This window comes from Pararge aegeria, chromosome 1, assembly GCF_905163445.1.
Source record: "Pararge aegeria chromosome 1, ilParAegt1.1, whole genome shotgun sequence".
Classification (NCBI taxonomy): domain Eukaryota; kingdom Metazoa; phylum Arthropoda; class Insecta; order Lepidoptera; family Nymphalidae; genus Pararge; species Pararge aegeria.
This window is the reverse complement of record NC_053180.1, coordinates 5301913-5314674: the sequence shown is the minus strand read 5'-3', so window position 1 is coordinate 5314674 and position 12762 is coordinate 5301913. Positions and strand designations below refer to the sequence as shown.

At 36.9% G+C, this 12762-nt stretch overlaps 1 protein-coding gene across 5 annotated transcripts in view; it reads right to left on the bottom strand.

Moving 5' to 3' along the window:
* Positions 1 to 12762, bottom strand: part of LOC120626381 (anillin) — an 80784-nt gene that overhangs the window by 48335 nt on the left and 19687 nt on the right. For 4 of the 5 annotated variants that reach the window (XM_039893893.1, XM_039893909.1, XM_039893901.1 and 1 more), the window contains exon 7: positions 7161 to 7731. In XM_039893893.1, coding sequence (XP_039749827.1) covers positions 7161 to 7731 — 571 coding nt within the window. The remainder of the gene's footprint in view (positions 1 to 7160; positions 7732 to 12762) is intronic. The other variant, XM_039893926.1, reaches the window with a different exon arrangement.

Below are 12762 nucleotides of genomic sequence, written 5' to 3'. Positions count from 1 at the left end.
GGTCATATGAAAAGACAAAACGGTGGGTATACTGAATTCTAAACTTAGTGGAGACTTTTTGTTTAAGCGCAAAGTTCAAGTTCAAGATAAATTACTTTTTATTTTTATAGTAGATAAATATGTAATTTATTGAGACGAGAAGAACAATATGGGAGGCTTAAAAACCAATGGAAAAATTCTTGCAACGGAAAAGGCCGTGGTTTTAAGTTGTAACCCGGTCGGTCAGAAAAACGAGTCGCAAGAATCTGCTGACCAAGGGAGTAAAAATGGGAACGAGTAGCAGCTTCTTCTGTGCTACTAATACCATCTACAGCGATCACCACTCACTCCCATCAGCGTGGTGATTATGGGCAAACCTTCCTGTTGGGAGAGGCCTTTAGTCCAGCAGTGGTTAGTTATAGGCTATTGATGACTAAGTATTTACGAGTACTTAGCGCACATTCATAAACAATTCGACCAACTTCGGCGTTATAACTGATAAGTCACACGTTCTTAGAATTATAAAACAATAACGTTAGGTACAATGTTATGTGACATTGTAGGATAAGGTATCGCCAATAAATTTCCAACTAATTGGTAAGCCTGGATTATGATTTTTTAGTATTTTAGCCGAGGAACGCTTCTAAAAATGGTAGGCCCTAGCAGACCTTCGGTTTCCCTTTCGGGAGGAATTCGATCTAAGGCACCCCACACCTCAAACTTTCCGGCTTTGCACGGATGCAATGTAGATACTAATCTGGGATATTTTGTAGAGATAAATAATATTATAATTCCGTGGTAAGTAAGTACATCAATTTGATGTATTTCTTAAGGTTTACGCAAATTTTGTTCCATTTATCATATCGACCCATTACCGGCCCAATACAGGGCGCGGTTCTCCTCCCACAATGGGAATGTTTTAGGCAGTAGTGAACTACTACACGGTGGCCCAATTCGGATTGCTGAACCTCACACTTTACACACCTTTGAGAAATTTATGGAGAACTCTCAGGCATGCAGGGTTCCTCACGATGATTTCCTTGATCGTTGAATTCTGACAACGCACATAACTTGGAAAAGTTAAATGTGCACGCTGGGTTTCGAACTCGGCCCCCGAAAGTAAAGCCGAGCTTCCACCCTCTAGGCTATTACTACACTCTTTCAATAGTAAAAATTTAACTTGCAGAAAGAAGTATATCTTCGAAAATGGTGTCGCTTATAATGCAATAATCGTAAAAACAAGTGTCGTTAGATATCCGTGAGGCACAAACGATTGGGTCCTTCAAGAAACTAGTGAAGGATCATTATTTGTCTCTATCAGCCGAACATCGCTGAAGCGGATCATTTTAAGTGTGTAATTTTAATTATTTATGTATTTCATATAAATTGAGGATGTAATATGTTATCTATTTATATAGGTATTTATATATATATATTTTATTGATATATTTGTATAATTTTAAATCTTATTTATTGCACCACCTACCTCTTTTCTATGTTTTTTTCCTTTTACGCCTGGAAGAAATCGCTATGTAGCGATAAGGCCACAAAATTGTACTCTCTTGATATGTGTTTATATCTCTGTAACTACTTTTTTTCTTTGGTGTACAATAAAAGTGAATTCATTCATTCAATAATAAAACGTAAATAAGCACCACGAATATTAGACAATAGATTATAGATTACCTACTCTAGTGAATTCTACCGGCATTATGGTAAACAGATGCCAGTTACGATACTATGTTGGTTTATATTCTATAATCAGGAAAGTGTAGAGAGCAAAAGCATTGCTGGCATTGTTGTATTGTCATAGAACAAGTTTTTGTGTTTGCAGTTCCCATACACAGACATTGCTGCAGGCTGCTACGTCTGTATGTTTTATCTTCATTATGTTGCGTAAGATATATTATTTCTTCGACGTTTTAGCCGGATGACGTATGTTTCAAGACATAATGGGAAAATGAAATGAAAATACACTTTATTGTTCACCAAAACATAACAACAACAGTTAATCCAAATTAAAAATTTAGAAATAACACTCGGGCACAGAAGGCGACCTTATCGCTTAAAAGGGATCTATACCACGCAACCTAGTATAGGACAAGTTTATAGTTGCATTATAGGATTAGTGTGGACAAAACAAATAACAATACTTTTAAGTATTAATTTATGTGGTGCAGATTCTATTGTACACATATCTCTAAACGGAAACAAAAATCATTCATATCAAGTAGTTTAACTTTATAAGCATCAATACGCAAACTGAGAACTAAACAGTGGTGTCAACCGAGTTACAGAATAGCCCTGCTGGACGTATACCAACCAACCCAAGTGTCGGAACTCATGAAATAATGGCTCGATTCATCTTGAGGATTGCCTGCAGCCCAAAAGGTCAATTTTGACTAACCTACCCAATTCAGAGCCTATTTGCCTATATATATAAGTTTAGACGGCCGTGGGCAGTGACCCTGCTTTCTGAGTCGAAGGCCGTGGGTTCGATTCCCACAGCTCGAAAACGTTTTAGTGATGAACGTAAATATTTTTCAGTGTCTGGGTGTTTATCTGTATATTATAAGTATTTATGTATATTGTTCATAAAATTATTCATCAGTTATCTTAGTACCCATAACACAAGCTACGCTTTCTTTGGAACTAGATGGCGATGTGTGTTGTAGTATTTATTTATTATTATTACGTAAAATCTAGATGCGTCTATGTTTTACTTCGAAACTCTAAAAAAGCTTTCGGAGATTGTTTCGTTTAAGACGTGACTTCTATTTTTATGATGATTCAAATAATAATGACTGATCATTTCTCGGATGAGTTACCTACATAAATTGTTTTTAAGGAAAACATCGGGACTTGACCGGAACGCAGGACAACAAATCCTACTTAGAGAATGAAATTTTCACAACTGTACATGCGCGACTGTTTGAATGACATAAATAATTATTGCTACAGTCTTAACAAAGGTTCCAAATATGAAGCTTCAAGAGTTATGCAAGGAGAATCTTACATGTGAAAATAAGGCAAATTTCCTATGAAAACGTTTTAAAGTAATGAGATCACGACCACGATCTTGGCATTACTCTCATTTTATACTACCCCGATCTCCTTGAATAATGTGCCTTGAAAGAAGTTATTTTATGGCACTTTATTTTTTATTTGTGAGTAATATTGTTTAGGTTTTGGATGCCTTGAAGAGAAAAGCTTCTAGGTCTATTGTATTTGGATTTATTGACCTCTGTGGTGTTCATTAGGTAGAAAAAAATAGAAGTGTATTATTCATTCAAATTCGTACATTCTATAGTCCCATTGCCATTGATACTTAATTACCGCGTAAGTACACTTTTCAAATTAAAGCTAGACATTCGTTAGATAAAAACTAACCGGCCGAATTTGAACTATTATAAGTACTTATAATAGCAACATGATGGATCGGGTGAACTACGAGTATTGAAAATAATCTGAATTTTAATTTCCATACAATTAAAAACACAATAATAAAGAATATATAATATAATAAATAATAAGAGCTTTTGCAAGAGACTCGCGGCATTTAATTTTATAGATTCTGAATGCATAATTGTTCAGGACATTGGAGATCACTGTACACAACAGCTGAAATAGTTTGGATGTAGTCTTCAGTGATGTATTTCCAATAACATTAAATGTTTCTACCATTTGAATTGAGGAATTAAAAATACCATATCAATGTTTAAATGTGGTTTTAAGTTAGAGAGTGCGTAGATGATACAGAATCTTAAGGAATTTTTAAAAATTTTGACTACCTTCCCGGCTCACTGTGGTTTTAAGCTGGAGGTTTCGGGTTCGATTCCTTCGATTAGCGTTCCAGTAAGATGTCGCGTTAGCCCGCTTCGTTCTGAGACTTGCATCTTCATTTACCATGTGAGATTGCAGTCAAGGGTCAAGTGGGAAAATAAAATAAAATATATATACTATATATGCACGACTTTGACTCACACCTTAATGTACTCTGATCCTCCGATAATAACAATTTGTTTTGTGGTATTTACCAAGTGGAATCTACCTCCTTACAAAAAAATGTAGTCGTGACGACTGGTATAGCAGTCTAGGCAAGTCTTGAGAGCAAACTTAGAAGAAATGACTTAAAGATTTTCCCATACACAAAAGTGACCCATTTTCGCATAAAAATAAGACTCACAATCGCTTGTGGTGTTTGAAATGTCGTGAACTTTTTATTCTAATGTAAGCATTGACCTGTGTTGTAATATGTTTGATAATGTCTGGGAGAATGGCGCTGTTTTTGCCGCCTTAATCAAAACTACTACCTAGTTGTTATTGGAGGTACTTATCACTGCATCACTTCCCTTAAAGACCATTTAAGTAAAGGCCACAGCACTTAGAGGGCTAACTTGTAGAAAAATAAATGTATGTGATGTTAATTTACGAAGTCTTTAAAACAAATAGATTATTCTAAATACTTATACCGTTCGGATTTTTTTTTTTAAATGTACAAAGAGCGAACAAAGTGAATTAAAAACAATTTTTCAAAATTTTTAACTAATTTTCTTTGAAACAATAACATTGAAACAGCCACAAATTGTTGTAGAACGATTAAAATGTTCTTTATGTACTTGTAAAGTTAGATATAGGTTGTGGGAAAATTCTTGGCAACTCTCGTGACATTAAAACGTGCCCGCATAAATGTTGCCAAAAACAACCGCAAAGCCTTCAGACTGTTTAGGTCGATGACTTATTTTATATTATAAAGCAAAAGGTATCAATCTGTATACCCTAGGCTAAATGTTTTTTATGAATACTCCAACTGCCCTAGCTTAAAAAAGGTCTTTAAAGCCTCCTTTGACAGAGCCGCCTGTCAGCCCAACTAACATATTTAAGGCATCTATAATATATTTGGATTATGGACAAAGAAATACAACGCAAGTAACAACGTTCATTTGAACTGAGCAAATATAGGCTTAACCGACCAATACTAACACATTTTACCCTTATTCCTATTAAAAAACTATACTATCCTCCTAAGCGCACGATCCCAACGCCATTCCTTTTAGGAGACGTCCCAACGCATTCAATACTACCAGGCAGATTAAATAACTACTGACAATGCCTCTCAAGAAGGACACACCAATTCAAAAACTGCACTTCATTTTCGCCGGTGGAAACAAGGCCTTTGATTTCTAACGTTATTTATACTTGCATGCTATTCCCGGTCACGGTTGCATACGGACTAAACCTTAGTTCAACAAACCAAAACTGTACAAACGTAACCGTAGAGTAACAAACGTAACAAAACGTAACGAGTAGAATTCGATGTAATAAGATGTCATCGAGTCATGGGGCTCAATTCGTCAAGTTCACACTCATTGGGCCCTAAAAATAAACATAGAATAACGACGGACTGACGACCCTTCACCGGCCAACGCAGCATTGGTCAGTTCCCAACGGGGTAGACGAAATCAAACTAATCGCTGGCAGCCGCTGGAAACAAGCGGCCCAGGACCGTGGATTTTGGAAATCGCAGTCCAGCGGTGGGCATCAATCGGTTAAGCGATCATGATGATGGTGAACGTCAGATAAGTTATTCTGAGTTTAACACGCACTGACATTTGAAAGGTGCTCTCAGTTAAGTTGTGACAAAACACTGAATACTGCTTAGTAGCGATACTTCTATCTTATATTAGCTGTCCCGGCGAACTTCGTACCGCGGATCTTTTTTTTTTTGATGAATGTTTTACCTATTTTAATACTTATTATCCTATTCCGACAGATATAGATTATATTTCATAAAAATTGGTCTAGCCATTCTTGAGTTATAAATGGTGGAACTAACACAACTTCCTTTTATATATATAGATATTCGTATAGACGAATTAAATAACTATCTTATAATGAGACTAGCTTAGGTTTTTAACTTTTCTTATTGTAATTTGAATTATCTATGTTGTCTGTTTAATTAATAAATATTTCATTTTTAAATTCCTATTTTATTAAAATAAATATTATCTAGTGCTCTAGCTACTTCGCGAACTGATCAAATACCTTTGTTAAAGATTATTCAAAAAGCAACGATGGTACAACCAAAATTTTTGATTTAACTAAAGATATTGAAAGAACTCTGTTGTTATTTTCTTCTAACATGAATTTAATACGGAAAACAAAGTTACTATTGTATTATATACCTATATAATATCTTAATATATATAAATCTCCTGTCACGATGTTTGTCCGCGATGGACTCCTAAACTACTTAACCGATTTTAAATAAAATTGGCTCACCGTGAGCAGTCTGGTCCAACTTAAGAGATAGGATATCTTAGATCTTTAATTATAGTTGCAATTTTATTTTATTGCAAATTATTTGTCACATGTTATATATATATATGTATATATATACTACAATACTCACTTAAGGCTAAGCGATACTGAATACTTCAAAAACAAAATCAAACGCAGACGAAGTCGCGGGCAACAGCTAGTATATTATATATTACTATTTCGTGTAGGTATTGCAGGTATAGAGATTTGTAATAACTACACCGGATGCGAGTAGTATTACGACCTCGCAGATAACATACTGCAATTTATTGATTGTGCAGTTTTGGCACTACGTGCGCGTGTTACATTAACTCTTACGTGATCCAGGGATGGTCTCCAACATATCTATACCTAAATTAACTATCGTACAGCAGTTTTGTGAAGGAACATAAGCATTTGGGAATTTAATTTACTCCGGAATTAAATTTAACAGCGTTATCAAAGAACCTGAATGTGGACCGAATATATCAGAAGTAATAAAGCCGTGACTCTTTGTTTATCAACGTGTATTTGTTTTAAACAACAATTATTTGTTCATACTTATTATAAAACACGTTCGGGAATCCCAAATTTTATTTTTAATTTCAATGCAAAATGTTCTACTGAAGATAAAGATATAAATACATCAAGATGTTCTCGCATTTTTCCTTATCATTATCGTAAACAAATAAAAGCCCGAGGTCCAATAAGATACGACTACCTGGATAAAAGATGCAAAAAATGTAATGTCAATATACCTGTATACCTGTGGAAAAAACATTGTAAAGAATACCCTTTACACAAAAAAAAACGAAAAAGAAACGAAAATGACAGTGTCTGTGTACGTTGGCACTAAACTATAAATAGAGAAGATTACTCACCTTTTACGCCTCCATGTAGTGTTTTGACGGAGGGTGCGAGGCCGAAGGGCGCTTTCGGCACGATCGCGGCTCCCTTGTTCTTCTCGAACAGGGCTTTCCGCTCGCGTAGCGACATTTCCGCGGGGTCCTTGGACCTGGGGCTGCCCGCTTCGAACATAGCCGCCTTCGAGAGCACTGAACTCCTGTCAACATTGCCGTTCAGCCTCGGCGCGAATCTCCTGAAAGCCGGCGAACCCTCCGCCGCCGGTTTGTCGTCTTTTGTTTGTACACACTCACTGTTGTCGTTCTCTTCCTGTTCGACCACATTGTTCTCTTTGTCCTTATCACTGTCACAGTTTTCGTCGGTTATCCTACTCGGCGGAGTCGGCGCTCGGTACTTTTTGATAGAAGGTTTTTTAGCGAGCGCGGCCGGCGATGCTGCCACCGCAGTCGCCATGTTGGGGGCTGTAGGTGCACTGGGGGTTGTCGCTGCCCTCTTCGGCTCCTGTCGTTTTAGTTCGAGTTGCGTCGGGGCGAAATCGTAAACGAGCCGCGATTGGGTGGCGGAGACGCGGCGGTACCCCTCGCCCTCCTAGGATTGGACAAGGGCGGCGGATTGCGCGGGGTGAACACGTGCTAACATATCGTGTATCGACACGGGTTTGGAGGCAAGTTTGACGATAACTGGGTTAGTTAGTGACGGAGTTGCATCATGTTATATTGCGTAATTCGGTAAACGGGTCAGGAGAACGGGTTGCAGAACTTGTAAGGATTGACAGAGGTCGTTGGCTGGATTGTTTGTTTGCGATTGTTTCAGAGGTGTGCGGACGCTGGTACGTGGGGATGCGTCGAGTAGTGGACTCAGACTGCCTCACGGCTTACCGCGTACGGTTGACGGTTACGAGTCAACACGTGCGTTAAACCGGCTGCAGATAAATTATTTTGACGCGACGGAACTAAGTTTCGTATGAGGAAATGTGAATGACGTCGAAAATTCGGTTAATGAGGACGTAATGCCAGCTGACAATAATTGCCACAATAGGCGTTAATGCTTTGTTGTATGTAAATGTGTTCACCGGCACTAAAATATGATTTCATATTTTAATAAACATCGGAAGTCCATACCTATATTATTGTTATCATAATTTATGTTTTATCTATGTGACTATCTAGTACTTTGAATAACTCGTTGAATATGGAATTGTGTTTGCACACTTTTGTTTAATAAATTCATATTATTTGGCGTAAACATAACTTTGAAATGTAAAACACAGTTCATCCCAAAATTCGGTTATGGTGCGATGCCTTAGAGAGAGAAATCGATTTTAATAATACTTATGAGTATACATCGTCTTACTATCAGTTTAGGTTTACCATTAGTCAAAGCGGAAGTAAAACTGTTCCATTTGTTTTCTATTTTAACCATCGCAAACAGACCGCTTCCTAGTCTAAGAGACAGTGGTGAACTACGGATTCCTAATGGAGATTATTAGATTATTAACTGTAACCGCATTATTTCGTAAGCAATTAAAAGAGTTTCCATAAAAACAAATGTTGCCCGCGACTTCGTCTGCGTTGGGTTTTGTTTTTTGATGTGGCATTAAATTTAGTTGTAGGTTAAATTTAGGTGTTTGCTGCTGTCCGCTGAGGAGTTCTGTCCTCTATCTCCAACCATAGTTTGGACAAAATTAAACACATATTATAACCTCTATAGTACAAAAATAATTATTTAAAAATCGGTTATAATTTGTCCTCTTTGTCCCCCCGTTTGTTTTATCCCCTCTCCCAAAGGAACCGAGCTTAATGTCGGGATAAAAAGTATCATACATTACTTCTAACACTTCCAAGAATATGTGTACAAAATCTCATGAGTGTCGGTTAAGTAGTTTTTGCGTGAAAGCGTAACAAACAAACTTACATTCACATTTATGATATTAAGTAAAAGTAAAAGTAAAGTAAGTAAGGATAAGGATGTATGATAGTGCAACAATCAAACAATCAATATGCCTATAACTGTCCACTGCTGGACTAAAGGACCTAACGGGAGGATTGGCACACCAGGCGTGTTGCTGAACGCAGTAAATGGTAGTATAAGTACTAAATAGATACGCAGGGGTCGCAGGGGATGCTGCTCTGTGTCCCTTAGTCGCCTCGTACGACACACGCGGGAAGGTGTGGTGACAACCGTATTCTGATCTGCCGTCACCACACGGCTAATAGTGCATCATATAATTGGTATGAGACGTTTCGGATTTTCTAAAATACCGCTGGAACCGTTTGTCTTCGTTGGGCCGAGCTTAGGTAACAAACATATCCTCAAAGGTTTGGAACCCTCGTAGCTTTAGGTTTAAGTTGGCGAACGAAGTTATCACCATCCCCTTACAATTATGTAAAAATATATGTATTAACGCTTCATAAGTGCCTGTGATAGGTCTATATGAATAAAGAAATTTTGAAACAGATAAACTTTAGCATATTTTATATTATTAGTTCGGTATGAATTGGTATAGGTAATATATATATAATATATATATCGACCTTAATATTGTGTAGTTTGGATTTATGAATTGATATAGATAAATACTTGAAAATGCATAAATATCTAAATTTTAAAAGTTTTCTTTCTAACAGATCTTAATGTTGTGATAGAACAATTTAATCCTTAAAGGAACCATTAAAATGTACCTGCAATTTCATTTTTTTAAATTTCATGCTATAACATTCCATTTTTCTCTAGCAAGTTTAGTGAAAGAAAATCGGTTTAGATAAACGATCTAGCACTTTACAAGATGTTACTGCCCCAGATAAATAACAAATCAAGCACTGTATATACGAAAAAATATGCTAGAATTGTGGATAGCATGACTACTGACGTTTAATTCGATCTCAACACGACCTATAAAATCGCTATGACGCAGTTGAGCGGTAACCCATTTTCGAATATTTACGGAAGATAAATACAATCGGTTTAGTTGTATCGCGCTTTAATGTTATGCATTGTTACGAATAAATAAATACACTATGACAATACACACATCGCCATCTAGTCCCAAAGTAAGCGTAGCTTGTGTTGCAAATACTAAGAAAAGTGATGAATATTTTTATAAATATAATACAGATAAATACTCAGACACTGAAAACCATTCATGTTCATCACACAAACATTTTCCAGTTGTGGGAATTGAACCCACGGCCTTGGACTTAGAAAGCAGGGTCGTTGCCCACTGCACCAACCAACTGTCAAATGTTATAATAATAATAATAATTATTATCTATATTGAAAGGTATAAACCCAGTTATTAGAATATAAAAAGATAAATTAAATAACAAAATAATAATAATAAGTAACAGTATTGCAATATAAAAATATTGCAAACTCACGTCCGTCATAATAATTACATAGTTCGTCATAGTTTATGGGTCATCTTATACCTAACCTTAACAGAATCACTACAGTTTATTTTCTATCCGACTCTTGGTGCACCGAAAGCCAGTGCTTGAAAATCGAGCAGTCCAGACCCTCTGCCAACGTGCTTAGGATTTCATTATCGGAGGCTCGCAAACGACTCCAAAATGTTGCGATACGCGATCTCATGATCGCAAAGAAATCCGGTACTCTGGCCCTAGCGAACAGTTTCGGTCAATTGTTTTCTTTTATTGTAATATGAAGGTAATTGGAAAAACATCGCATGTAAACAAAGCAACACTTCGCAGGGCATGCAAGGAACGAACACGTCCTGCAACGTGCCACCCTGTGTCCATCAAACTGAGGCGCAGGTGGCACGCTTATGCCTGTGATTACACCGGCACCGAACTACGCAATTCAGATTGGAACACAACAGCATTGCAACAGTGCTATGCTGTGCCGCTAGAACTTCCCCGAATGAGCTCTGTCATATAAAGCTATTCTACTAATAACTTTGATGTTACGTCTCTGACTATTAAGGTCTTGACACTTGATAAAGAGGTCGCGATATTTTTTTTAGATTCTAAAATAATGATTATGTATGCAGCAATATTTTTTGTTATTTCATAAGGTTCAAAGGGCATTCATAACAGACAGACTCATAATAATTACCGTAAGAAAAAAATTAAAAAAAAAAAGTATATGACCACATATTTTAACAGATAAATTTGGCAATAATCGTTTTGTATCTACATAAATCTCTAAAGTTATTTTTTTTTTAACAACTACTCTTTGGTAGTTAATGATGCAGGAATCTAATATCGTAGCGGGATAACTTGTCTGGTTATGACCAAAATTTCCCCCGCTGGGAATCGAGCCCGGGGCTTCCCACTCCACGCTAACAACAACGGTCATTTTGGATATCTAAAAATAGTGACCTTTTCTGGGTGTTTACTACCAAAGCCAATATATATTGTAGTCCTTTAAATAGTGTTAACTTTCTTGTTTCAGTTATAATTCATTTACAATTCTTATTATGTCGTCCTCCCCCCTGGCGCAGCGATGAGAGCTTTGGTTTTAAGTTGGAATGCCCGGGTTGGATTCCCGGCAAGAGAGATTTGGGAATTTTATTATTTCCGAATTTTCTCTGGTCCGGGCTGGTCTTGTAGGCTTCGGAGCGATTTAGCGTTCCGGTAGCGTTGCTGCCACGCAGTAACCGATTATGGTTATTGGTTAAATATAAATGCCATACTCCTTAACAGTTTTCAAACACAAACTTAGTTTACGGTTTTTGTGTCCAACAAAATTGGTACCATTGCACCTACTAGGAAGCTGAGAGACCATAAACATTACAGACTGACAAGAGTTTACGACTAAACCAGACAAGGCTAAAATAAAAACACGACACGACTGACGTCGTGTCGTGTTTTTATTTTAGTATGATTATCGTATGGAGGATTCTCATTTTTTAAACACAACATTTGAATATTAGTCACTAATAGTCACGGTAAACAACGTAGGTACAGCCTTGAAATACACTAATTCAATCATCAAAACGTTAAGTGTACCTTATAACCTACTTGCTTAGTAAAGAAGGGGTAATAGGGTTGGGTAAGAGCTCGGCTTCCTTTTCGGGGGTACCGAATTCGATTCACGTATGCACCTTTATAGTAAGACGGCCGATTGGCGCAGTGGGCAGCGTGACCTGCTTTCTGAGTCCTAGGCCGTGGGTTCGATTCCCACGGCTGGAAAACGTTTCTGTGATGAACATGAATGTTTATCATTGTCTGGGTATATATATGTATATTATAAGTATTTATGTATGTTATTCAAATATAGAATAGAAGCAGGCGTTACTTTGCGGAAATCCATAATATTACAACAATTATACATTATAATGTCAACATCTCCTGAGGATGCTCCGGTTTCGGAGCGAAACGTGCGTAAAGGGTACATTGCCGAGGATCTGTTAGGTGTGGAGTATAAGGATTAAAGAAATTATAAATTACACCATACAGATTCTCTTGCTGTTCGCGGAGTATAGCAAATTAAGCTTAATTTTCATAGAATGTTATTCATAAAAATATTCATCAGTCATCTTAGTGCCCATAACAAAAGCTACGCTTACTTTAGGGCTAGATGGCGATATGGGTATCGTGGTAGTATATATATTTATTTATTTAATTAATATCATTTTCGTTAACGGTCAAGGAAAAC